This window comes from Bos indicus x Bos taurus, chromosome 28 (genome assembly GCF_003369695.1).
Source record: "Bos indicus x Bos taurus breed Angus x Brahman F1 hybrid chromosome 28, Bos_hybrid_MaternalHap_v2.0, whole genome shotgun sequence".
Lineage (NCBI taxonomy): Eukaryota > Metazoa > Chordata > Mammalia > Artiodactyla > Bovidae > Bos > Bos indicus x Bos taurus.
The window spans coordinates 29,656,396-29,682,959 of NC_040103.1; the positions used below are offsets into that span (position 1 = coordinate 29,656,396).

Genomic DNA, 26,564 nt, shown 5'->3' on the forward strand with positions numbered 1-26,564 from the left:
TAACCTTTGGTCAATAGACTCCCAGTAAGAGGTCTGTGAATATGGATGAGAACAGAAAAAGTTATCTTTAACCACAACTGAAATTGAGTATTTCAGTTAGCACTGGGAAACAACACTATTATTAGCAATACCTATATGAAACCACAATATTTTATACCTTACAGTTTGTTACAGACGTCTCAATATTTATACTCATCACAGGGAAGCCTGGCGTGCTGCTGTCCGTGGGGTGGCAAAGAGTCAGACACGACTGAGCGACTGAACTGAACTAAATTTATTAATATTTTGATAATTGTATATCAACATAAAATATTTTCTTTATAATTCTTTGATTTAGTCTATTTATAAACAATCTGAGGGACCTCCCAGGTGGTCCAGTGATTAATACTCTGCATCCAGTGCAGGGGGCACAGGTTCAATCCCTGTTCAGGAAACTAAGATTCCACATGTGGCCAAAAATATATAAATAAATACTTTAAAAAATACTATTGCGGGGGCCGGTGGGGGGGGGGGCGGGGGGGGGGCGGTCCCTGGTCTTCACCAGGTTGCTATGGCACACACATAGAAAAGGTTAGGAACATCTAGACTCAAAGGCCCCACTGACAACAGTACTACCACCTCCCGAAATCAAATGCCTTCTTTTCCTGGTGCTTCGCCAATTAGGCCCCATAAAAAGTCTTCTGGAATGCAGGCTTCTGAACTACAATTCCCAGAAGGTGGTGGGGCCCTGGGCCTATCCAGAGTTAGGACAATAACCCCACCCAATGGTTCCTGTGTTTGTCTCTTGACAGCCTACAATTCCCGACATGCGTGGCGGCTGTTTATTCCTTGGGAGTGTTACGGGCGCCGACTTATTGCTGGGATCTACAGTCATTTCGTATACTTTTGGGGGGTTGGCTTTCTCTTAACGGTACTGGGGGTGAGCTCCAGAAAGAAAATAAAAGTAGCATTTAAACGGCTCCCTTCTGTCCGCGCGCACCGGGTCGTGTTCCTGGGCGCGTGAGGGCGGAAGTGGTGGTGGCCGGCGCGGCCGGAAGTTCAGATCAGCTGATGGGGGAGGCGGCGCCGCAGCCTCTAAGAGGCCCCGGCTGCCGAGCGCTTCGTCCGGGCCCTGAGTCTCCGAGTCTGGCTGCGATCCCTGTTCACACCTAGCAGTTGGGCAAGGCCCCGTCCCATATCTCTCCCAGGCCTGAGATCCTCGTCCGGCACGGCCGCCCTGAGCGCCCCGGCCACCCCCAGCCCCGGCTCGCCCCTCAGGCCCCGGGCGTCCCCACAGTCCCCGGCCGGCGGCCCAGGCCCCGGATCCGCGGGGGGGGACCCGGCTCCAGGGGGTGCGGGCCCCATGGAGCTGATGTTCGCCGAGTGGGAGGACGGAGAGCGCTTCTCTTTCGAGGATTCGGACCGCTTTGAGGAGGATTCGCTCTGTTCCTTCATCTCTGAGGCTGAGAGCCTCTGCCAGAACTGGCGGGGATGGCGCAAACAGTCAGCGGGGCCCAATTCCCCCACTGGCGGCGGTGGCGGAGGTGGCAGTGGCGGTACCAGAATGCGAGGTGAGAGAGTGGGCTGGCCGTGCTCCGGCCTTTCTCTAGAGCTGTCCCTAACCGGGAGCTGTCCCGGACGGGGAGCTGTCCCAAGCTTAGAACGGACTTCAGGACTCGCTTTTCCTGTCTTCCTGGGGCTGCCTTCTCCACACCTGCGTGTGTGTGTGTGTGTGTGTGTGTGTGCGCGCGCGCGCGCGCTTTTCCGGTCTTCCTGGGGCTGTCTTCTCCACACCTGCGTGTGTGTGTGTGTGTTGGAGTGATGACTGGGGAATCCTGAGTTGGATAGGATTAACAACAGAAAGTAGATCTTTTGTCGTTCGTTGGCCTTAGAGATGGGGTAAAAGGGAATTCCCACTTTGACCTGGGAGTACTTATCCAGTTCAGCCTGAGGCAGGGCAGAGAATAGAAATGAATATGAGTAGGGGGCCGATTGTGAAGAAGTGACCACTTGAGGTGTCACCCCATTGCAAAGTGCACTTGGAGCTGCTTTTTCAAGGTGATGATCTCTCATCCCAGCTGCACCAAGAAGGGATTCCATCCAGAGGAAAGTGGAGGTGAACTGGCTGGTGAGAGCAGATGTCACATAGGTTTAGATCAGAGGCTTGGTTCCTGGCCGAATTGAATACCAGTCAGAAACCATGGCTGGGACCAATGTATTAAAACCTTAGATTTCCTTCACCTGGAGCCTGGGGAGGAGTGTAGATACTTGTTTCCAGAGTCTCATGAAACATTGTTTTCACTTGAGTTTCTTCCATCCTTGGGTCTTTCAGTGAGTTAACTGATTAATGCTGTGAAGGATTTGTTTTTATTAAAGAGGATGGAAGAGGAGAGTCGTGATAGCAGAAGTCCTGCAGGCTCAGGACTCAGGACATTCTTTCTTTGCCTTCCTCAAGGCACAGTTTTTTCCTGGGCTTCATTGGAAGTGGACTTTTTTCACCAGTTGAGGGGTTTAATTTGTGATTCTACTGTGGACATTCTAAGGTCCTGTTTTTCAAACTGTCCTGCAGAGATTTCCAGCACTCCTTAGGGAAAGAGAGTAACTTACATGTGTCACCACTTAGAAGTGATAATATTTATCTTCACTTAGATACCATATGCCCTGTACACACACACACACACACCCACACACGCACGTGCACGGAGGCAGTTTCGCTGTGGGTCTTCTGTGGCCGCTCTGCTGCTTTCATATTTGCATGTGTGGGTAGTCTTGGGGCTTAGAGCTCCCTCATTCAGGGAAATAACTGAAGATGGTGAAGATTTTTAACATAAATCAACTATACTCCAGTTTTTAAAAAAAGTTTTCAACATATTGGTATCTTCTTGAACAGGTTAAAATCTAGGAAAACACGTCATTTCCACCCCTTCCCAACCCGACCCTTTTTCGGTCGCTGACTGGAAGAACCAAAGGAAACTAACTTATTTAGAAAAGTTCCTTTCAGCTCCATCATTTTCTAATATGTGTTTTAATCCATCAGTTTGGTGAAATATGCAGTTTTTTGTATCTTTTTGATTAAAACAATGTGTTATACTTTGAATGGTAACTACATTCAACTCCAGGTGATTCCAGGAGCAGCAGTCAGATTACCTTAGGATAACCTAACCCCCTTCCCAATCCCCCACTCCAGGGCATTTGTTGTGGAAAGCCAGGGTTCAAGTGCCAAAGAAAGGGCAGACTCTCTTGCTTCCGGAGGCTCCTCTCTTAAACTCTTCTGGGTTCTAGACTGCCTTTCCTCCTTAGGTGGAGGCACGGAGTCATTTAGACAAAAAGGATAGTTAAAAAAAAAGCAATTAGAGAAGAGAATGACTGTGAGATATATTAATAGTGTAATATGAATCTAAAGTGCCAGGTATATGGCAAACTAGATGCCAAGCCAAGTGAGACTCATTACTTTCAGGGACCCTGGAACACACCTGTTTGGCCAGGAGTTTCTGGGACATCCCAGGCATCTTCCAGTAGGCTGTTGCCCGGGGTTTGTTTAGCTCCCTTTCCTCAGATAGAGTCTTAAGGATTAATGTATCCTGACAGAGGGGGTCCCTTGGTTTTTCATCCAGATGTCCTCCTTTCATAGTGAAAGTGGGGGACCCCAAGATGTAGACTGGCATTGGTGCTGAATAATCATGGCCCTTTGCATTGCCCTTCCTCTTTCTCCTCACCTTGACCTTTGTTTCCGTAGATGGACTGGTGATCCCACTGGTGGAGCTGTCAGCAAAGCAGGTGGCATTTCATATCCCATTTGAAGTGGTGGAGAAAGTTTACCCCCCAGTGCCTGAGCAGCTACAACTGCGCATTGCTTTTTGGAGCTTCCCTGAGAATGAAGAGGATATTCGGTGAGTCTAAAGGCCTGATGGTGGAGGGGTGGGGCCCTGAAGTTGCGCCTGTGTGCCAGGCTTCCCAAGGAGCAGAGGAGATGCTGTGCTTGGGGCTGTGGTAAAAAGACAGCAGGGTCAGGGAGTACCTGGGACTTTCCCCAAGAAGGTGTAACACTGGGGAGAGTGCCCAGGGCAGGGCAGTCTCTGACAGGGTCTGTAGGGTATTTGATACACATGGCCATGTCCTCTTCTTTACTCACAGACTCTATTCCTGCCTGGCCAACGGCAGTGCAGATGAGTTCCAGCGAGGGGATCAGCTGTTCCGCATGAGGGCTGTGAAGGACCCTCTGCAGATAGGTATGGGTCCTGTCCTGCCTTGTGGTACTTCTGGCTCCTCCCTTTCCCTGTGTTAAGAATTCAGGAACTACTGCAAGAAGCTGGAGCAGGTTGTCTAAATGACCACAGGTTCAAACGCAGAGGCCTGCGTCTTGGCGGCCCTCCCTGGCCATACCCACGTTTCTTCCCAGGGTTCCACCTGAGTGCTACAGTGGTGCCGCCTCAGATGGTCCCCCCCAAAGGAGCCTACAACGTGGCTGTGATGTTTGACCGCTGCCGAGTCACTTCCTGCAGCTGCACCTGTGGTGCTGGGGCCAAGTGGTGCACCCATGTCGTGGCCCTCTGCCTCTTCCGCATCCACAACGTGAGGCCCTCCCCATTTATCCTGGCCCTATCCTCCACTCCATCCCCTCCTTCTCTGCTGCATCCCTGGCCACAGTGTGAACCCCTTTGCCTCCTGGACTCTGCCTCTCTGTCCCCAGCTCCGGTGTCGGCAAGTCTTTCCTCAGATTGTTTGACTTCTCTCGGTGCTCCCTTCAGGCTTCTGCAGTCTGCCTGCGGGCCCCCGTGTCAGAGTCCCTGTCTCGGCTGCAGAGGGACCAACTGCAAAAATTTGCTCAGTACCTCATCAGTGAGCTCCCACAGCAGGTGAGGGAGGTTGGCACGCCCTTCTCCAACCAGCTCTAGGGCTGCGTATCAGCCTTCCTGTGAGGCCCTGGCCTCCTCAGGTCACTTCTGCCTTTGTGTCCCTTTCTCTGGTCAGATCCTCCCCACAGCCCAACGTCTCCTGGATGAACTCCTCTCCTCCCAGTCAACAGCCATCAATACAGTGTGTGGAGCCCCGGGTGAGTGTGGTGAGGAAGAAGGGTAGCAGGAAGCAAGCAAGCTGGGGATGCAGAGCGCCACTTACCAAGGCAGATCCAAGCCCCTGCCTCCAGGTGACTGACTGCTTGTTACCCCCAGACCCCACAGCAGGGCCCTCCGCCTCCGATCAGAGTACGTGGTATTTGGACGAGTCGACGCTCACCGACAACATCAAGAAGACACTGCACAAGTTCTGCGGCCCCTCCCCTGTGGTGTTCAGGTAAACTGGGTCTCTTCGTGCCGTGTCTGTGGTGGAAGGGGCACTTCCTCCAGGCTGTGGACAGGTCCTTTGTTTCGTCAGGGCCCGCCTCCCCCACCTCCATTCCCTGTGTCGGTTCCCTGCCTGGTGCAGAGGAGACGTTACTAGTGCAATCAGTGGGTGGTGAGAATTTTAAGTAGTCAGAGTGGTCTGTCCTCAGGTAGAGCATGCGTTACTTTTCTTCCTTTCAGCAACTGGGAAACTGAGGCAGAGAGCGATTAAGAATTTTTGTCAGGGTCATACTTTTCCCCTGTACTTTGTGTTTTGAACCCTTTTGTGTCAAAGTCGTGTTGCTCTTTCACCTGCTTTATTCAGCCCCATCTTAGGGTCATCATTTTCCACTCTGCGACTTTCACAGTGATGTGAACTCCATGTATCTGTCTTCCACGGAGCCTCCGGCCGCCGCCGAATGGGCATGTCTGCTGCGCCCTCTGAGGGGCCGTGAGCCAGAGGGCGTCTGGAACTTGCTTAGCATCGTGCGGGAGATGTTCAAGCGAAGGGACAGTAATGCTGCCCCCTTGTTGGAAATCCTCACTGACCAGTGCCTCACCTATGAGCAGGTAGTTCTCCCAGAGCCAGGTAACCCCATGCTGGTTCATCCTCTCCCTTTCTCAGCCGCACCCCCTTCTTGCTGACAGGGACACTGGAGCGGGCTACTCTGTCTTTCTCTGACTTAGTAGGTTCATCTCAGAGCCCTCTTTGTTTCCAGATAACAGGCTGGTGGTACAGCGTGCGCACCTCAGCCTCTCACAGCAGCGCCAGTGGGCACACAGGCCGGAGCAATGGGCAGTCCGAGGTGGCGGCCCATGCCTGCGCCAGCATGTGTGACGAGATGGTCACGTTGTGGAGACTGGCCGTGCTGGACCCCGCACTCAGCCCCCAGCGGTGAGTCTCCCCCAAGGCTCACCACGGTCCGGAGGCAGCCCAGCCCTGGATGACCCAGCCTTCATCTCCTCATGCACACACACTTACCACTCTTCTAGTCCTGGGGAGATGGGAGGTGCTGAGCATTAGGTTTCCAGTGATTTATGAGTCCTTTTCCTGGAAGGCCCTTCCGTAAGTAGCCCACTCTCCCAAATCCCTGAGTGTTCAAGTGATGTCTGTGGGGCTGGCTCAAGAAGTGCTTCCCAGGGTCCTTCCCTGTAACCCACTTTTGGGGTTCGTCATCGCCCCCTCTGCACCCCTCCCTCCTTGGTACAGAGTGTAGCCGCCCACACCTCCCAGCAGCGTGCCCCCTCTTTGTTCCCCCAGCCGCCGGGAACTGTGTGTGCAGCTGCGCCAGTGGCAGCTGAAGGTGATTGAGAACGTGAAGCGGGGACAGCACAAGAAGACCCTGGAGCGGCTCTTCCCTGGCTTCCGGCCGGCGGTGGAGGCCTGCTACTTCAACTGGGAAGAGGCCTACCCACTGCCCGGTGTCACCTACAGCGCCACTGACCGGAAGCTGGCCCTGTGCTGGGCCCGAGCCCTGCCCCCTCGGCCAGGCGCCTCACGCAATGGGGGCCTGGAAGAATCCCGGGAGCGGCCCCGGCCTCTTCCTGCCGAGCCAGCTGTGCGGCCCAAGGAGCCGGGGGCCAAACGCAAGGGATTGGGTGAGGGTGTCCCTGCGTCACAGCGGGGTCCCCGCCGCCTCTCGGCTGAGGGGGGAGATAAGGCACTGCATAAGATGGGTCCAGGTGGGGGCAAAGCCAAAACGCTGGGTGGGGCTGGCTGTGGGGGCAAGGGCTCAGTGGGCAGTGGGAGCAAGCGCCGGCTGAGCAGTGAGGACAGCTCCCTGGAGCCGGATCTGGCTGAGATGAGCCTGGACGACAGCAGCCTGGCCCTGGGTGCAGAGGCCAGCACCTTCGGTGGATTCCCTGAGAGCCCGCCACCCTGCCCCCACCCTGGTGGCTCGCGAGGCCCTTCTACCTTCCTTCCTGAACCTCCAGATACTTACGAAGAAGATGGTGGCGTGTACTTCTCAGAAGGGCCTGAGCCTCCCACAGCCTCTGCTGGCCCCCCTGGCCTGTTGCCCAGGGAGCTCTGTACCCGGGACGACCTCCCTTCCACAGATGAGAGTGGCAATGGACTCCCTAAAACCAAAGAGGCAGCCCCTGTGGTTGGCGAGGAGGATGACGACTACCAGGCATACTATCTGAATGCCCAGGACGGGGCTGGGGGCGAGGAAGAGAAGGCCGAGGGTGGGGCTGGGGAGGAGCACGACCTGTTTGCTGGACTGAAGCCGCTGGAGCAGGAGAGCCGCATGGAGGTGAGGGGACTTGGACAGGACTCTGAGGGTGCCCCATGGCCATAGCTGGGAGAGGGACCATCAGCCTCTGGGAGTTAGAGGACTGTTGTGCGATGGTTAGAATCCTGTAGCAGGCTCCTCACTGGCCTCGCTGCCTACAGTCCATTCTCTTCTCTGTCTGCTGATTTTCCTAGAATGTTTGGTTGTGTCATTCTGCTACTTTAACTCTTCAGTGGTTTCCCACTGCCCTTAGGGTGGAAGTGAAGGTCCTCGGCATGGCCTGCAAGGCTCCACTTGTGATCTTTGCCTGCCTCTCCAGCTTCATCTAGCTACTGTTGTACTATACTCAGTTGAGCCATTCCCATATCTTGCCATACTCTCCTATATCCGTACTTGTGCATGGATCGGTCTGTCTGGACTGTTTTTCCCTCATCTGGTTAGCCCCTGTTCCTTCTTCATGCCTCAGAGATCTTAGAGATCCCATCCTTTGGAAGGTCTTCTCTGAGACTGCCCCAGGTCCCAGCGAGGCATCCCCCCATCTGCTCCCCTCTGGACCTTTCCCAGTAGTAGCTGGCTGCACACCTGTGTATGTGTCTGTGTCTCTAACTGGCTGTGAGTTTCTGGTGGGACTGGCACAGGGCCCAGTGGATAGTCGGTGTTCACGGGAGATGTGCTGCCTGAGTGAGTGTGGTGTCCTGCCCCTCGGGAGCATTAGGGCTTCAACACGTCTGGTGCCCATGTCCTTTATCCAGATATTGTTTGCCTGTGCTGAGGCCTTGCATGCGCATGGCTACAGCAGTGAGGCCTCCCGCCTCACCGTGGAACTTGCCCAGGACCTGCTAGCCAACCCACCTGACCTCAAGGTAGAGCCGCCCCCTGCCAAGGTGAGACCCCTTACCCTTCCCTCTGCATCACCCCCAACCCTCCCCCACACCCCCAGGTGAGAGTCTCCTTCTTCTTCCACCAAGGTGAGTCAGACTCATCTGCCTGCCTCCTTGTGCTTCCCTCACTAGGGCAAGAAGAATAAGGTATCTACAAGCCGCGAGACCTGGGTGGCTACGAACACACTGACCAAGGCAGCTTTCCTATTGACAGTGCTAAGTGAGCGTCCAGAGCACCACAACCTGGCCTTCCGAGTGGGCATGTTTGCCTTGGAGCTCCAGCGGCCCCCAGCTTCTACCAAGGCCTTGGAGGTCAGAGGTTCTCTCTGGACCATGTGCTGCCATCTCCTTAGAGCCTTGCACCTTGATGTCCATCAGGTATTAGCGGTCTGAGCTCCTCCCTGTGCCCTCAGGTGAAGCTGGCCTATCAGGAGTCTGAGGTGGCCACTCTGCTCAAGAAGATCCCTCTGGGTCCAAGTGAGATGAGTACGGTGCGCTGCCGGGCAGAGGAGCTTCGTGAGGGGACGCTCTGTGATTATCGGCCAGTTTTGCCTCTCATGTTGGCCAGTTTCATCTTTGATGTGCTCTGTGCTCCAGGTATGATGCCTGACTCAACAGAAAGTGGGGAACTGGGGCAGGGTAGCTTTCTCTAAAGAGAAACCAAGAGCCCCAAGGCTTTGAGCTCCCTTTAAGACACATCGGACAGCTTCTTAGAAGGATCTAGAATGATGAACATCTTGGGTTTCTTCCCTTTTATTCTGTCCCATGTTACTTCTATGTAACTTACCCCAACTTTTATCCAGTGGTTTCTCCCACGGGTTCCCGACCCCCAAGTCGCAACTGGAACAACGAGATGCCCGGGGATGAGGAGCTGGGATTTGAAGCAGCAGTTGCTGCCTTGGGTGAGTCTGTCAGTGTCTTGAGCCCATGTGTGAGCTAAGCCTGGCCCAGGTCTTGAAGGGCGTTGAGACGTGGGCCCTCTGTGGAAAGGGGAAAGCTAGCGTAAGATGTAGGGCCTACAAGACTGTCAAGAATTTAGGGCAAAAACGTGTGCTATGAACATTGGGTGTTACAAGGACAGCAAAATCGAACTCTAGGGTAAAGCTCTAGGAAGGGGATAGAGTGTGGGATGTGTTAAAGGATCCGTTAAGTTCCAGGTAGGTGGACAAAACACTGAATGAAGACACAGGGGCAGTTAAGTCTTCGTGAGAGTGAGGAGCCCAGCTTCCCTGAAGTGATGGATGTATCAGGACAGTAGAGGGGCCAAACTATGAAAGTCTCAGATAGCAGACCAGTTTAGGCAGTGGGCACCTTCCACAGGGAATACAGTTGAACCCCTTACTTCACACGCTGGTGGCTGGGAGCCCTGTCCTGGGAGTTCTGGCCACTCACAACCCCCTGGGCACCTCTTTTCTCACAGGCATGAAGACAACAGTAAGTGAGGCAGAGCACCCACTGCTGTGTGAAGGCACACGCCGGGAGAAGGGCGACCTTGCCCTGGCCCTGATGATCACTTACAAAGACGACCAGGCCAGACTCAAGAAGGTGAGGGGCTGCGGCACTGGGGTTAACAGGCAAAGAGAGCACATTTTACTTTTCTTGGGGTTTCCAGTATGATGAGAAAGGGCTATTCTTTAAGGAGATAACGGGGGAATCTTGGAACACCTCGTCAGGAACATGAGAGACCATTGGTTCTTATAGGAATGCTTGGGCTTGAGGTGGAAGAAGAGAAGAGGGCATAAAGTCGTTCATTCATTTCAATATTTATTGAATATGAATATACTCAGTCCTGTGGTCAGTGTTACAGGGCATACCAAGACATGTAAGCCAGCCCCTCTCTTCTAGAAGGTTCTCCTGTGGAGGAAAGCCTACCTGAGGAGGAAGTTTTAAGCTGCTACAAGGAGAAAGAAAAGTTAATAGAAGACAGGAGATAAAGGTCCTCCTGTCACCGCTTCTCTTTCAGATCTTAGACAAACTCTTGGACCGAGAGAGCCAGACGCATAAACCACAGACACTGAGTTCATTCTATTCATCCAGCCGCCCGGCCACAGCCAGCCAGAGGTCTCCTTCAAAGCATGGGGGCCCATCTGCCCCAGGGGCCCTGCAGCCTCTGACCTCAGGCTCTGCAGGGCCTGCTCAGCCAGGGAGTGTGGCAGGGGCTGGGCCAGGCCCCACTGAGGGCTTCACAGAGAAGAATGTGCCTGGTGAGGTGGGGGCACTGGGCAGGGGGGATGAATGGTCTGGAGCCATGTTGGGGTCCCCTTTCCCAGGCTCATCCCGGTGTCCTATTTTCCCGATGTAGAGAGTTCCCCACATTCCCCCTGTGAGGGTCTTCCACCTGAAGCAGCTCTGACCCCAAGGCCAGAGGGGAAGGTCCCCAGCCGCCTGGCACTTGGCAGCCGTGGAGGCTACAATGGACGGGGCTGGGGCTCACCAGGGCGGCCTAAGAAGAAGCACACAGGTACGACAACCCATGGGATGACGTGGAGGGAAGGATATTCCTAAAGGTTGGAGTCTGACTTCTGGAGCACATTTCTGAGACTGACTTGTCTTGTGGGTTAGGCATGGCCAGCATTGACAGCAGTGCCCCTGAAACAACGTCGGATAGCTCCCCAACATTAAGCAGGAGGCCACTGAGAGGGGGCTGGGCCCCTACCTCCTGGGGTCGAGGACAGGACAGTGACAGCATCAGCAGCTCTTCCTCAGACTCCCTTGGCTCCTCGTCCTCCAGTGGAAGTCGCCGGGCCAGTGCCAGTGGAGGGGCCCGGGCGAAGACTGTTGAAGTTGGCAGGTCAGTGGGAAGAAATAAATACCCTTCTCTTCTGCCCTGGCCCACCCCGAGAGCCACATCCCTAGGGTAATGCAACCAGTCCCCCTCAGTGTCCTCACTTCCCTGGTTTTTTCCAGCCTCCCTGGACACCCATTTCAGAGAAACCCCAATCCCGGTCCCTACCCCATTGCCCCTTCAGGTACAAGGGCCGCCGTCCCGAGAGTCATGCCCCCCATGTACCCAATCAGCCGTCAGAGGCAGCTGCACACTTCTACTTCGAGCTGGCGAAGACAGTGCTGATCAAGGCAGGGGGCAACAGCAGCACTTCCATTTTCACACACCCATCTTCCTCAGGGGGCCACCAGGGTCCTCACCGCAACCTGCACCTTTGCGCCTTTGAGATCGGGCTTTATGCCCTTGGCCTGCACAACTTTGTTTCTCCCAACTGGCTCTCACGTACTTACTCTTCCCACGTTTCCTGGATTACAGGTAAGTCTAGTATCTTTTGATTTGGGTATGGGAAGGGAATTAATGCATGGTGGTAAGAGCCTTATCCTTGTAGTTACTGACCCGATAGGAGAGATACCATTCCCATTCCCACTGCCTGTGTTAACCACATTCTGTTCTTCTCTCCTTTTCCTGAAGGCCAGGCAATGGAGATTGGCAGTGCAGCCCTGACTATACTGGTAGAATGCTGGGATGGGCACCTGACGCCCCCTGAGGTTGCGTCCCTGGCTGACAGGGCATCACGGGCACGAGACTCCAACATGGTGAGGGCAGCGGCGGAACTCGCCCTAAGCTGCCTGCCTCATGCCCATGCGTTGAACCCCAATGAGATCCAGCGGGCCCTGGTGCAGTGCAAGGAGCAGGTATTTCTAGAGGCCATTGGGGACCTGCTTTGGGACATCTGGGCAGGAAGGTTGGGCATGGGAAAAACTGATGGCCCAGGTCTTGATTTCACAATCCTGGCATTCATGAACTATGCGATTGGTCCTCTCATGGTGACAGTTGACATAGTAACGTGCTTTAACATCCATTACATCCTTTACAACTCTAAGGATGGGACTGTTCCTATACCAGAGAGATTATCACTGGGGGTGGAGTCCTTGGGGAAGGCCTGAGGGAGATGATGAACTTGGCTGGGAGTAGCTACATTAGGTTAGAACTGGGACTGCAACTTGGGTCTTGACTTCTGCTGGTCAACAGAGATTTGTTCATTGTCTGTGTGAAGCATTCACTGCTCTGACACTGACTCTGAACATTGGCTCTGACCTTGGCTGCCTCCCCAGAACCAGCCAACTCTGAAGAAGACATCAGCATTTGTCATCTAAAACTGTCCCTGAGTAAAGCCCTTCATCCTTAACCCTCTTTGCCCCTCCCTTTCAGGATAACCTGATGTTGGAGAAGGCCTGCATGGCAGTGGAAGAGGCGGCTAAGGGTGGGGGCGTATACCCCGAAGTGTTGTTTGAGGTTGCTCACCAGTGGTTCTGGCTATATGAGCAAACAGCAGGTGGCTCATCCACAGCCCGTGAAGGGGCTACAAGCTGTAGTGCCAGTGGGATCAGGGCAGCTGGGGAGGCTGGGCGGGGGCTGCCTGAGGGCAGGGGGGGCCCAGGGACTGAGCCGGTTACAGTGGCGGCGGCAGCAGTGACAGCAGCCACGGTGGTGCCAGTCATCTCGGTGGGGTCCAGTTTATATCCAGGTCCAGGACTGGGGCATGGTCATTCCCCTGGCCTGCACCCCTACACTGCTCTACAGCCCCACCTGCCCTGCAGCCCTCAATACCTCACCCACCCAGCTCACCCCGCCCACCCCATGCCTCATATGCCCCGGCCTGCCGTCTTCCCAGTGGCCAGCTCTGCATACCCGCAGGTGAGACCAGTGTTCTTCTGGGAGGCTGGGCATGTCGGGGAGCTCACTGGGGGTTCACGGGTTGGAGGAGGGCACTCCGGGAGGATGATGGGGCTGTCCCAGAGTCCTGGTGAGGGGGTTGAGAGTCAGGGGACCAGCCCCACTACGCTAAGAAATGCAGGGATGCCCAGGCCTGGGATGAACGGGAAAGAGCTCCATCCTAACGCAATTTGGTTATCTTCCTTTTCTTCTCCCCACCTCTAGGGTGTGCATCCTGCATTCCTAGGGGCTCAGTACCCTTACTCGGTGACTCCCCCCTCACTTGCTGCCACTGCTGTGTCTTTCCCCGTCCCTTCCATGGCACCCATCACAGTACATCCCTACCACACAGAGCCAGGGCTCCCACTGCCCACCAGTGTGGCCTGTGAGTTGTGGGGACAGGGAACAGGTGAATGGAGGGGTGGCACGCTGGGCAGGGGAGGTGGGGAGGGAATCGGTCCCCCTTTGGGCTCTGAGTTCCTTACATGGCCTTCATCCTACCCTCAGTGAGCAGTGTCCATCCAGCTTCCACGTTTCCAGCCATCCAGGGTGCCTCACTGCCTGCCCTGACCACACAGCCCAGCCCTCTGGTGAGCGGGGGTTTTCCACCACCCGAGGAGGAGACCCACAGCCAGCCTGTCAACCCGCACAGCCTACACCACCTGCATGCTGCCTACCGCGTCGGTGAGAGGACGTCCCTTTCTGCACCCTGACCAGCAGTGCCAGAGGCTCTTCAGTGGCCCTTCCCCACCCGATCTCTTAGTTTGTTTACTGGGGGGCTGGGTGATAGGCTGAGGTAAGGGGTAGGGGATGGACCCTCTCCATGGTCCCACCTTTTTCTCCCAGGAATGCTGGCACTGGAGATGCTGGGTCGCCGGGCACACAACGATCACCCCAACAACTTCTCTCGCTCCCCTCCCTACACTGATGATGTCAAATGGTTGCTGGGGCTGGCGGCAAAGCTGGGTAACACCTCCCCTCCCCAGGACCATTGTCCGCCCTCACCTGCTTCCCCAACCTTCCTATCCCAGACCTCCTTCCTAGCTCTTGCTCAGAGTTGAGGCCTTGGTCGGGTATGTGTGCGTGCGCGGGGGGCGGGGGGTGACCTCAGCTCCTGGGGTGGAGGGAGGCTCTCTGCCAGGCCAGAGCTGAGAGAGTAAAGCTGGGTCCCTAGGGCAGAGGTGGCCACCCCCGTCTCATGCCCCTCCCCTGCCCCCCAGGAGTGAACTACGTGCACCAGTTCTGTGTGGGGGCAGCCAAGGGGGTGCTGAGCCCGTTTGTGCTGCAGGAGATCGTCATGGAGACGCTGCAGCGGCTGAGCCCTGCTCACGCCCACAACCACCTGCGTGCCCCGGCCTTCCACCAGCTGGTGCAGCGCTGCCAGCAGGCATACATGCAGGTGACCACCTGGGCAGTACGGAGCAGGGTGAAACACTTGGGCAGGCAGGGGGAGGGGCCTGATCCTGTGCTCAGTGGCTGATCCTCCTCACCTCGTCCAGTACATCCACCACCGCCTGATTCACCTGACCCCTGCCGACTACGACGACTTTGTGAATGCCATCCGCAGCGCTCGCAGCGCCTTCTGCCTGACACCCATGGGTATGATGCAGTTCAACGACATCCTGCAGAATCTCAAGCGCAGCAAACAGACCAAGGAGCTGTGGCAGCGGGTCTCACTCGAGATGACCACCTTCTCCCCCTGAGTCTGACCCCCATAGGGCCCTATACGGGGACACAGGCCTGTGGCTATGGGGGCCCCTCACCAAGGGGTAATGAGTCTTGGCTGGACAGATCATCCCCACTCAGTTCCCCAGTAGCCCAGACTGGCAGCTGCTCTTGGGCTGTAGCTTGGGGCCAAGATGCCTCAGACCCTAGGAGCCTAGGGTTGGGGGAGACAGCCCTGTCTGGGAGCGGGCATTGGGTGGCCTCTGGTATTTATTTGGCATTTATAAATATATAAACTTTTTTTACTCTCGTCTGCCTGGGCCTTTCCCTTCTTTCCCTCCATGTGTGGATGAACCTTGAACTAGGGCAGAGGAAAAGTTGGATACTTCCTTTATTCTAGGTTTCTCCCACTCCAGCGAGGCACACAAAACAGAAAAATAAGAACGTTTATTAAAGTCATTTCTAGCCCACAGCTGGGGCTCATACTCAGCTCTACGAGCCATCGTCCGACCTCATCCCCATTCAATGTGAATGACATTAGGGAGGCCGGGCCACAGGTAGATCCCATTGATCCCACGGTAAGGGGTCCCTCCCATAGCCAGTATAGGTAGATACACTGCTGGGGATGAAGAGGGAAAGCACTGGATTAATACATTCCTCTACCCTCTGCCTGGACCCTCTCATTCCCTCCACCTTCCAAGACCATGGGCCAAAGGTGCCTAGTACCATCTTGCAGGGTATCAAGGGAATCCCCTTTATTACACCCCAAAACTATGGGAAAGGGATGCCCTACCCTTCTCAGCCATCCCAGGCCTGAAGGCCACTGAGGTAGAAGGGGGAGGGACTGCCCTGCTCTGGGCTTGCCCCTTAGGGAAGCAGGGGGCTTTTGCTGGTACAAGAGGCTGATACATCAGCCCGAACTGGAATGCTGCAGTTCTTCTCGAAGCCATGAGGGCACTGGCTGTCCAAGCCGGCTCAGCAGCTTTGACAGCTCCAAATTGTGGTTCCGGAAAAAATCCGTAAGGAAAAGGCGGGACTAACAGGAGAAAAAATGAAGTCAGAGGAGTAAGAATAGTAAGGAGTGGACAGGATCAGATAGCTCTTAGACGTGGAGAGGGAAACCCTGTCCCTGGTTTTCCTTACCTCAGCGTCCATATCTGGGTACTTCCGACCTTTGCTCTTTCCTAGACAACGAGTCTTGCCACCTTCAAGTCCCTGGCACCAGAATCCCTTATCTTCATCGAACCTGCTCAACAGGAAAAGGCCATAAAACAGAAAAGAAATCCAGGCCCCACAAATGAACACTACTACCTCTCCCAGCCCACAGGGACACATGCCTCTCCTTGCAAGACAGGGTAAATTCATTTCTCTTCCAAACAGACATGGTCAACCTGCGTCCCCATTTCCCCCAGAGTCATCCTCCCCTGGGTCATGCTCTCCCACCTGAGGGTCCGTGTGTAGTTCAGAAAGGGTGTGATACCCAGGAACTTCTGGATGCTCTCCATTGAGGCAGCTGGGTTGGTACGCAGCTCTTGCCCATCCACAATCAGCAACTAAAGGGACAGGGATGTGGTTCCCTCTATATTCCTTAGAAGCCACTGGGCTGACAGGAAAAGGAAGGGGACCCCCGTGAGGGCTACTGGGGAACTGTACCTGTCCAGAGGGGAAGTAAGTCAGCCAGCGTTGTAAGTGAGTGGAATAGTAGCCGGGGACAAGACAACGGTTTTGTAGGGAGCGAAGTGCTGGAGGGGCCTGGGAGGAGGCTGAAATCACCTGGTAGAAGGTATAGTTCAGAGCAACTGGGTCTCCATGTGCTCGCTGATGCTGAAGGACAAGGGATAGGAAGGGAAGGAATCGGTGACCTGACAATTACTCTGCCTTTCCTCTTGGTCTGGTGGACAGACCCCTCCCCAAGGTGCTAGCTTCCTTTCCCGACCCTCACTCCTTCCTGTCTCTCCAGTGGTCACCACTTCTTTTCTAATGTGTCCCTAGCTTCAGACTCACCTGGTACCAGGAGTATGCCCTGTCAGCAGGGTTGGTGAGCACAGTGATGATCTTGGCTCGTGGCAGGAGGGCAGCTCCCCGCCGTGGTACAACCTCTGAGTCAAAGTACGTGGCACTTTTTTCAAATAGGAAATCAGTGCTGGCATTGGAAGGGACAGGGAAGAAATCCATGTACCTAGGAAGTAGTAGAGAGGAGAGGAAGACAATTTGCATAGAGAAGGGGCCAGATGCCCGTGCTGGTAGAAGCAGGATGGGGGAGGTTTAAGAGGAAAGGAATGTTCTGAGAAGCATCCCAGGTCTCACCAGTCAATGCCCTTGTGGTAATTAGGGCCGTTGAAGAACTGAATCTCCTCAAAGGTGCTGGGGCTAGGAAAACTGCTAGTCACAGCTGGATGCAGGCTCAGGAAGAAGTGAATAGCTGTGGTCCCTAAATGGGAGAGAAAGTCCAGGCCATGGTGGAAGAGAATCCAGCTCAACAACATCAGCTTGAAAGAGGTCAGAAAACAATCACTCTGGGTAGTAAAACACCCTTTAGCCAAACTACAGCGAGAAAAGAAAAGCTAGAGAGAGGTCCAGGGAAGGGTTAAAATGGTTCTCCGCCTTGACTGTGCATCGGAATCACTTGTGGATCTTTAAAAAAACAATGACAACAAAAAAAGACATAATTCTGATATACAACCAGGTTAAGAATCACTCAAGGGGACTTCCCTGGTGGTCCAGTGGTTAAGAATCTGCCTGACAATGCAGGGGACACCGGTTTGATTCTTGGCTGGGGAAGATCCCGTATGTTGTGGAGCAACTAAACCTGCTCGCCACGCATTCTAGAGACTGTGCTCCACAACAAGCCACAACGAGAAGACCACACACCACACTGGACAGCAGTCCCTGCTCACGTGCCGCAACTAGAGAAAGCCCGCACAGCCACGAAGACCCAGCACAGCCGAAACGAGAGTCACTCAAGGGACTGATTAATGAGGGGTGGTATGAGAAGGAAATTCTTTGGCCAGAGAGTTCTCTGGATTTAAGGCAAGGCAACAGAACTTGGCTAAGGATGATTCACCTGTCTTCTGGGGTCCCACAATGAGGAACTTGGGGAGCCGATCACAGGTTTTCTCCTTGGACCAGATATCTTTGTGCCTCTTGTCGTCACAGGGATTCTGAAGGGGAGGCCAATAATCAGATAATCTTTTCCTCAACAGCCACCCCCATCATGTCTCTAGGTCAGCCTGAGCTCCACCTCTACCTGCCAAAGGGGGCTTCGCTCTTGAGGGAAGAGGTCAAAGTACTTTCGTGCAAGAGGGACAGGAGGAAGGGTCTGTAGGCGCAGCCTCGTCCAGCACTGGAGAAAGCGCACCAGGCTCTCAAAGGTGTACAGGCCCAGCCGATCATTTCCATAATTAGACAGATGAGTCATAAAGATGCTGATCTGAAAGGGGGTGCCTGCATGTCAGATTTGGAGAGCCTACCCCACTTCAAAAGCGGGCTTGGTGAGCAAAAGTCTCAGCCTGCAAACACCGGCTGTCCCATCTTCTAGCCCTTCCTCTCAGCACCTTACCGGATTAAGCAGCACTGTCAGAAAGAGTTCTCCACCTCGGATGCTCCGGTCGAGTTCACGAGAGCCTCCTGGATACTCATTATAGAAGATTGTGTGAGTGAAGAGACCACATGTCTGCCGCGGCAGCACCTGAAAGAAAAAAAAGAAAAAACAGGGAGAGATGAGATTGGAAGGTAGAATGACAACTAGATGAAGGACAGAAGATTTGAGGCACTTTAGGATTCCTTGGGTTTATAGAGGACAGCTTGAAGTTACAGCAATAAAGCTCTTGCTCTATGCATTATGACTTTTCACCCCTCTACCCCCTATTATTATGGACGAGCTTGGATAATGCAGGTTGGAGGCTGGCCGATTGTGGGAGTTTGATTGAGGTTTGTACTGGGAGTCCCTCACCATAATGCCATTGTGAATGAAGCCACGGCGGTAGCGGGCAGGGCGGAGGTGGGGGTACTCCTCAGTGCTGGTCACCTGGATGCCCCACACAGATTTCCAGGCTTCATAGAGCTGTGTGTGGATGGGGTACACGCCGGAGTGGTGGGGGGCCACAGCATACCCCAGATCCGTGGGAATCCCATGTTCCTGGGAATGGGGCATAGACTCTCACCAGGACCTGGTGAGGTTTGGGGAGTAGAGGGTAAAGGGGGTGGGGATGCCTCTACAGAAAGAAAATAGGAAAGGACAAGGAAAGGGTACTCCGCTAGGGAAAGGTCGAAACGGAAGCATTAGCTTTGGGGAAAAGTATGGGGAAGAGATCCAAGGTCTCACCAGAGCAAACTGTTTGTTGAGCCTCATCTGGTCAGCCAGCACGGAGCGATTGTGGAACAGATGTGGCTGCATGTGGCTCCACATGTGGGGGAACCACCAGAACTCTCGGCGGTGCTTCAGCAGCATGTCGTCCCCAGCATCCTCCTCCTCTGTCCCTATGACCACACACTGACCACTGACCACAGCCAGTTAGGCCCTGGTCCTCCTTCGTTCTGTACCAACATGAACCGCTTTCCATCCTTGGGACAACATGGCTGACCTCTGCCCACCTAGGACTATTCTCCCTATTGCCAACCTGCCCTCCAGCCACCCATGCTAACTGAAATTCCCAGCCACCACTAGCTCCTCATAGCATTCTGACCCCAAACCTTGCCCCCTTTCTCCAACCTGTCTGCCCACGATGGACAGATCAAACTAAGACTGATATGCTGAAGGAACAGGCGAACGAGCTCACCAGTATGATAGAACTTGCCCGAGAAGCCCAAGTTGAAGGTGAAGTTGGGGACTAAGGTCCTGAGTTTGTTCTGCGTGGTCAACAGGGCCTGGGAAGAGTAGCAGGAACATGAGAAATCAGGAGAGAGCAATCTAAGGAGAAAATTGAGAAGTCGCATTCTTCTTGCCTGTAAAAGGGCAGGGAGCATTACCTATGACAAGCTTAGAATCAAGGGAGGGAGTCTGAAAGGACAGAGCCTGAAACAGCTTCTAAGGAAAGAAATTGGAGTCAGGAAAAAGAAAGACTGACCTCAACATCAGCCACCTTCATGCGGGTACCTTCCTTGCCCACAAAGATGTCATCGATGTCTACCAAGATGTAACGGTCAAGGTCCAAGCAGAGGCGCTTGCCAGTGAGGTATGCAACGGCATCGACGAAAACTAGTTTGTGGAGCCAGAAGGAGAGGCCGTGACCAAACAGCACCCGCTGGATGCCATCGTGAAGCCCCAGGTCCTGCACCACAGTGGGAAGCCGGGCCCGGCGAGGCACTGGTCCTGGCACAGGGGGCTCAGCCAGCCGAAGGCTGGCAAGAAGCACTGGTTCATAGGTGCTGTGGTTGGATTGGAAGATGGTCCAGTCATCACCGGGTAGTGGCCCAGGCTCCAGGCGGCTGGGACGTGTGAGATGTAGGAGTGGAGCTGTAGGATTCACTTGGTAGTCCCGAAGCCCCAAGTTTGAATGGAGAAAAAGGGGAAAGCCCTTGAGCTGGGCACTCAGTAGGCTGTGCTCATGGGCTCGGAAAAAGCCAATGATGCCTACACCGTACTCCACACAGTACCGGTCTAGCAGTTCCCGACTCCAGGCATCCAGGTTGACGTACTTGAGCAGGTTCTCATAAATGACCAAGACATACCGGCCCCGGGTATGATCCGTCAGTGTGGGCATGTCCCCTCGGCCAGGTGCCAGCTCAGTGCTGTAACGAAAACGGCTAGACTCCAAGATGGCCACGATCTCCTGCCCCAGCTGCGAGTATGCACTCTCCACAAACACAAGGACCACGGGTTCAGTTCGCGCTGTCTCTGGAGGCCTGGGGGGCCGGGGTGGGACTGGAGGCCGAACCGGGCCAGGACCACCCGCTGCGCCACTGCTGCAGTCTCCCAAGGGGAGGGGCAACAGTTCCTTGGCCTTGGGGCTGGTGGATACGTAGTAAGCCAAGAAGCCCATGGAGCCCAGACTGAAAGCAATCAGCAGCAGTATGAGGCGGTGCAGTTCCAGCTGCCGAGCTGGGCGTACCACCTTCCACAGCTTGAGCATGGCGGGGAGGTGAGGCAGGGATGGGGACCACCTCAGGGGATGGGAGGTAGGAGTTCTATAGGCTGAGGCTCTCCGGGAGGGTAGAAGGATATGAAAAGAGGGGAAAGGGATTCCCGCAGGGTCAGCTCCCTGCGAAGGCGGAAACAAGTCCCCTTAGTATAGGGTAGAGGAGGTAGAAAGGGCAACAGGGGGCAATTGGACAGAGTTCATTGGTCTCAGGTCACCATGGCCCACTGGCCCATGCCTTCAGGATGCAAGTCTAGTCAGGCTCCACCTTTGGTCCGGTCTGAGCTTGTCACATCAGATGTCAGACAGAGTTCCTCACAACCTGTAAGAGAAACTGGTGCATTACTTCTCTCCTTCAAACTGTCATTAATCCATCCCCCCCATTCACCCCATCTCTCTTACCTCCTGCTCACAGGATGGTCTGTTCTCCAAGAACAAGCTCCTGTAGAAGAACAACACAATCTGAGTCTCATACCTTAGCTTCACAGCCTGTTCCCTTTCTTAGAATGCTGTCTAAATTCTCCTCCCTGAACTAAGTTCAGAACTGAAGCAGTATATCCAAGGTCTGGAAGAGAACAAATCTCCCATCAGTAAGAGGCCAAATAGCCCAGGAGGCTGAAAATGAACCTGCTCTGAAAGGAGTTCCCAGCCTGTGACTGAGCAGTTGGTCAGCCAGTAGGGGGTCTGGTCTTCCTGTGAAGAAGGGAAGGAAAGCCCCAGAAGTCCCATGTTCCAACGAAATATCAGATAAGAGGAAACTCATGTGCCTGTTAATCTCCCTCATCTATCAAACCCAACATCTCAGGCTAACAGCACTAACGAACTTGCAGTTCAGTGGACACTATGATAGGGGAATTCAAGAGGAAAGACAAATGGTGCTAGCTAATCATTCTATTACCTTCCAAGCCCAGAACCTGAGGATTCTCTTCCCCACTCCTTGTGAAAAATTACTCACCCCTGCTCTTTACCTCACCTGTGCCAATGTCAGGAGGGGTGATAAAAATGCAGCCCCAGAGTAGGCCATATCACTGGCACCTAAGACAAGCTAGAGAGGTGAAACCAGAGTCTGTCTCCCTACCCACTCTGCTTCTCCTTCCTAACCTAGCCTGGATGGTACTACATTCTCATCACTAAACAGCTCAGAAGGGTCCTGAGCCAGCCGAGACAGACATGAAGGATTGAGTCCTATTACAGAAACAGAGCAAGCTTGAGTAGGGCTGGGTGGCAGAGAGCAACAGGAGCTTAAGTAGTATCCAATCAATAACAGAGAAAGGAGAAAGTACCATCGGAGAATAGTTGTAAAGAGCTCTACATTTCAGAGACTTTCTTAAGTAGACCAACTAGAAGCTTTACTGTCACTCTCCCCATCTTAATCATTTCCAGTAAGGCCAGTGGCTGGCAATTTCTACCACTCACTCCCCACACATACACATTTTGGGGTGATTACGCAGAGATAGGGGTCCTTCAGAATTGAGAAAGACAGTTTAAGAACAGTTCAGCTTTGGCTTGAGTAAAACTAACTGGCATGAAAAGAGAGCTGGGAAAGGATCAAAATGGTGATGGGAAGGGGTGAATCCTAAGAGGAAACTTTTTGCAGTAAACACAGTAATGAGAAGAAATCACTGTACAATGGGGGAAGTAGATACTGGGGGGTGATCACTCATAATGTTAAGGATAATAGTTAACATTTACTGGGGGCTTATCTTTGCCAGACATTCTTCCAAGAGCTTTCTCTATATTTAATGCTCACACCAGTCCTAAGAGGTAAGTAATATCCCCGTTTTACATATGAGTAATTTGAGGTCCAGAGAAGCTTAGTAACTTGCCCAGGATCACACAGCTCAGTCAATGGAGGAATTGGGATTCAAAGTCAGGCCTGTCAAGCTCCAGCCCTGCTCTTAACCACTGCATTTTAGCTTCGGACCTAGAAGAAGCACCAATATTCAGAGAAGGGGTGATGAGAAAGTCCTGGGGGAGGACGCGAGGTGGGACGATAAATACCGAAGCTGGACCACGGCCGGGGAGGGGTTGTTGAATGTGTGCGCAACAGCGGGAGAAGAGCAACTGAGGTGGGGGCTGAGGAAGGCGGGGGTGTGGGCCCCGCGCTGGGAGACCAGCAGTGCAGATGCCGCGGGAGGAGGGGGACCGAGCAGCGACAGGAGCGTGGGGCGCTGGCATCTGGGGTCATGGACGGAGGGCCCAGCTAGGGGGAACGTGGGTTCACAGGTGGGTATGGAGAGAGGAGGGCGTGAAGCATTCAAGGGGAAAGAAGGGGCTAGGGGCGCGCGGAGGAGAGTCTGCGGTGACATCGGGGCGGGCGTCGGGCTGGAAGAGCCCCGAGGCGAGGAGGCACCCGGGGCAAAGGGGACCAGCCAAGAGGAATGAGGCCACGACCAGGGCGGCCTGCGGAAGGGACAGGGGGAGGGGAGCGCGGGCCGCCCCGAGGGGCCGCCGGGGACGCCCCTGCGGGCGGTTTCGGTGACCACACTGAGGGAAATCTGTGAAGGGAGAGCTTGCGGGGACCGTGGGCGGGGGCCACACTCCGAGCGGGGGTCTCCTCAAGGGCGGCTCACCCGGCGGACTGGGCGGCGTCCCCGCTGTCCCCGGGCTCCGCCACGTCCCGGGGCTGCCCGGCTTCCCTGCTCTCGGGGCCTCGGGCCGCGTCGCGGCTGCTCCGCCATCTCCGAGCGAACGTTCTGCCGCAGCCGGGCCCAACCACCGCTCCCACCAGGGGGAGGCGGCGCGCTGCCGCTCGCGGCCCCGCTCGGGTTCCCGCCGCCTCTGGGCCTGCCAGCCGCGCGGCCGAGGCGCCGGGCTGCTGAACGGTGCTCCCCAGCGCTCGGCTGAGCCGCGACCTCAGAGACAGCCGGCTCCGCGCGCCCCCGGGAGAGGCGCCCCCCTCCTTCCCGCGCGGTGGCACAGCCTGGCGAGCGTCGGCGGCGCGGCTCCCGAGGCCGGGGCGGGACGAGGGTGCGGGATCTTCCACTCGGCCCGGCGGAGGGGGAGCCGGGCCGGCACACTGAGGGGCTGCGGGGGAGGGGGCGGGGCGGCCCTAGACGGGGGCGGGGCCCGGAGGCGGGGCGAGCCTCGGAGCTCACCTCCGAAGAGCGCAAATTCTCCCCAACCCCAATCCCAAACTCGCCTCAGCAATCCAGTGGGGTGATTGGAGGCCGATTAGTTTAGGAGGAAGTTTTATTCTAAAATGGGTCCAAAAGGAGTGGGAGAAGGTCCAGTTCTCCACCAGAAGCCTTGTAACCCAGGCTGTTAAATCTAAACCTCTGGGCATAAGCCTCCCACAGCAGTAACACAATGGACTGTTTAAAGGTTATTTTATTAAATATCTTCAGTTCAAGGTTTCATTGTAACAAAGCTATGAAGGGTCTACCAACATTCAGAACAAACACTATTTTTAAATTATTTCTATGTCATCATGCAAAAATTCTGCATCAAATGCCTTCCATTTCCTGTTTAAAAGGTGGTGGTGTTGTTGTTTTTTAATAGTCTATTGTCTATAGATGCTGACATTAGCCCCAGAAGAGGAGTAAGAATGCTAAGAAGTGGGGCTGGAGCAGCCATATGAAGCTATGGGTCTTAATGAACTCTAAGACCATTTGTCTTCAAGCCAGCAAAACCAAACCCTGTGGTGAAGGTGTCTGCGTGCTGGTACTGCAGGCTGCAGGGCGGGAGACGGCTGGGACCCGGGGGCTGGGGCATGCAGGAGGTGCTCGGAGGAGCCTGGCTAAATCCAAGCACCAGCACCCGTGAGTATGCTCTCTTCTCAGCTGGCTCCAAGGTAAACCTGTAGCTTTGCCTCTTCTCCCAGCTCCTGTGCCTCCTTAAGGCAGTCCAGGGAGCTGGGGTCTACCCATCTCTCCCCCAATAGTGCAGACATTTGTGCAGACAGACCTGCACAGTTGTTTGGGGGGAAACCAAAGCCATGACCAATTGCTCCTCCATTATCATCTCTGCTATCTGCTTAGAGTATACATTCTTCCCTCCTGGAATGGAACTCCTTGAGCACAGAGAGGGACAACGAAGGTAGGAGCCTTGGCTCTGGATATCTCTTTTGGGTACATGCAGGTGAGACGGGGGTGATGCCCATGCAGATTGTCCAGCAGTAAGTCTATACTTCAGTTGGTCAGTAAAGAAGTCTCTTTATAGAGGATACCTCTTCTTGCCAGAGTAGTCAAGTCAGTCTCAAAGACAGGAAAAGAGATTGGCGTGCAGCAAGGGAAGAGTAAGAAGGGAGGCAGCCCTGAGGGCAGCCCGAATGCATAGAAACAACCATCAACTCAATCCCGCTGCCTCACTCCTCCCATCCCACAGGGGCACTTGGCAGAGGGCCCAGGCCCAGATGAGAGTCAACACAGGGACCACCACCGAGAGAAGGCAAGACAAAGATGGTCCAAGTCAGCACGGAAACAGAGCTGCCAAAGCTGGCAGGGGGAGCCCAGACCAAGGCCTGGCTCTCTCTTTGCTAAGTTATAAGAAAACAAACACAAAGCAAAGCGGCAACCCCTCCCACTTCCCAGCTGCTAGGATTGGGCCTCAAGATCAGAGCCCACGTGCATTGTGCATCCTATAGAAATGGATGAGTAAGTGAGTGCATGTCAGACTAACACGAGGTTTCTCATCAGCTTCGGAGCAGACACGCTTCTGCAGCACCAATTCTCTTCCCTTCTACGCTAAATGGTAGAGTACAGCAACGTCCGGGCCCTGCTTCTCAGTCCTGAGGCCACTGCTTCTCAGCTGCCTCCACGGCAGGCTGGGAGCTCCACATTCTCTCCCAAGAAGGTCTGTTGGCCACGGTGTTCTCATAAGCCTCGTTCTAGGCGCGTATACAAATTCTGAAGAAGTCCATTCCGAGACCTGGGGCAGGCAGGCCATCTCAGAGGCTGCAGTCACATCACACAGCCCCCAGAGCTCTGTCAGAGTTCTTGCCTGGTCCCGAGTCCATGGAGGCCAGAGGCCGAGCTCACCTCTTCAGGGCTGGTGGGTGAGCCCACTGCTTGTGCCAGGATGGGCATCACACAGACTCCTGCCTTCTTGCCAGCCCAAGGGCTGTCGATGGTTTTAAAACACATCATGGTATGGATCCCACTTTTTTTTAACAATCTTTTTTTTTTTCTTTTTTTTCCCCTTAAATGTAAAAAACACCTCGGTACAGCAGAGACAGACACGAAGGGCGGGCGGGAGGGCTGCATGCAGGGGCGTGCATTGGCTGCTGCCGCTTTGTAATTTAATTGTTTTAAACCTCAAACGAACAGGACTGCCGCTGTCACTCAGGCCCTCCAGAGCCACTGGCTGCGAAGGTTTGACCTCCGGCTGGGATCTCCTCATGCCCCTGTCAAACAGGACAGACGTGGTAACAGGACAGAGGACAGTACGCACACAGGAGTTCCAGAGACTTAAACACAATTATACACGTGGTCAACTCTGCCTGAGAAGGTGGAGGATGAGGGGGGAAGCTAGTATTTAAACAGAACATCGCCTCCCATTTGCTGAGCACTTACTGACTGCTTTACCTACAAGGACCTTATTTAAATCTCACAACAAAGGAGGCAGGCACAGCTCGCTCCTTCCCTCTTTTTAACAGCTGAGGCAAATGAGGCTTAGGGAGGGGAAGTAACCTGTTCAAGGTCACCCAATGTAGTGTCATGGAGCCAGACCCAAGTCTGTCTGACTTGAGAGCATAACTTATTGCAACCACCACACTGCCGGCCTTCACTGCGCTCCTGGGACGGCCC

General features: G+C 54.5%; 3 protein-coding genes across 26 annotated transcripts in view; 1 reads left to right on the forward strand and 2 right to left on the reverse strand.

The window, feature by feature from the left end:
- Positions 1–953: 953 nt before the first annotated feature.
- Positions 954–15,053, forward strand: ZSWIM8 (zinc finger SWIM-type containing 8). Of its 4 annotated transcripts, none has more exons than XM_027531002.1 (26): positions 954–1,550; positions 3,716–3,869; positions 4,114–4,208; positions 4,379–4,551; positions 4,728–4,835; positions 4,951–5,032; positions 5,151–5,271; positions 5,669–5,870; positions 6,020–6,195; positions 6,562–7,555; positions 8,287–8,418; positions 8,548–8,727; positions 8,829–9,012; positions 9,219–9,317; positions 9,836–9,960; positions 10,379–10,619; positions 10,718–10,876; positions 10,978–11,206; positions 11,385–11,674; positions 11,831–12,054; positions 12,572–13,057; positions 13,301–13,484; positions 13,583–13,759; positions 13,922–14,041; positions 14,364–14,474; positions 14,575–15,053. In XM_027531002.1, the coding sequence occupies exons 1-26, from the start codon at positions 1,343–1,345 to the stop codon at positions 15,033–15,035; spliced, it is 5,715 nt and encodes a 1,904-aa protein (XP_027386803.1). In that variant the 5' UTR covers positions 954–1,342; the 3' UTR covers positions 15,036–15,053. The 4 variants fall into 4 exon arrangements, with proteins under 4 accessions (XP_027386803.1, XP_027386804.1, XP_027386805.1 ...); XM_027531003.1 differs by having other exon boundaries at positions 1,026–1,550; positions 13,301–13,460; XM_027531004.1 differs by having other exon boundaries at positions 1,026–1,550; positions 14,296–14,474; positions 14,575–15,050.
- Positions 15,054–15,167: 114 nt separating this feature from the next.
- Positions 15,168–23,707, reverse strand: NDST2 (N-deacetylase and N-sulfotransferase 2). 4 transcript variants are annotated; one of them, XM_027531007.1, is made up of 16 exons: positions 23,391–23,501; positions 22,644–22,741; positions 21,220–21,259; positions 19,807–21,139; positions 19,519–19,606; positions 19,065–19,219; positions 18,693–18,878; positions 18,300–18,428; positions 17,988–18,170; positions 17,805–17,901; positions 17,048–17,171; positions 16,745–16,919; positions 16,394–16,564; positions 16,184–16,293; positions 15,884–15,986; positions 15,173–15,776 (listed from the first exon to the last, which is right to left on the reverse strand). In XM_027531007.1, exons 4-16 carry the CDS (start codon positions 20,809–20,811, stop codon positions 15,651–15,653), a joined length of 2,652 nt encoding a protein of 883 aa, XP_027386808.1. In that variant the 5' UTR covers positions 20,812–21,139; positions 21,220–21,259; positions 22,644–22,741; positions 23,391–23,501; the 3' UTR covers positions 15,173–15,650. The 4 variants fall into 4 exon arrangements, with proteins under 4 accessions (XP_027386811.1, XP_027386809.1, XP_027386810.1 ...); XM_027531010.1 differs by having other exon boundaries at positions 15,168–15,776; positions 16,221–16,293; positions 21,220–22,741; positions 23,391–23,707; XM_027531008.1 differs by lacking the exon at positions 22,644–22,741 and having other exon boundaries at positions 15,168–15,776; positions 23,391–23,699.
- Positions 23,708–24,129: 422 nt separating this feature from the next.
- CAMK2G (calcium/calmodulin dependent protein kinase II gamma) overlaps positions 24,130–26,564 on the reverse strand; it is a 55,373-nt gene continuing 52,938 nt past the window's right edge. For all 18 annotated transcript variants that reach the window (XR_003509161.1, XM_027530270.1, XM_027530266.1 and 15 more), the window contains one exon: positions 24,130–26,161. The gene's annotated coding sequence lies outside the window, so the exon portion shown is untranslated. The remainder of the gene's footprint in view (positions 26,162–26,564) is intronic.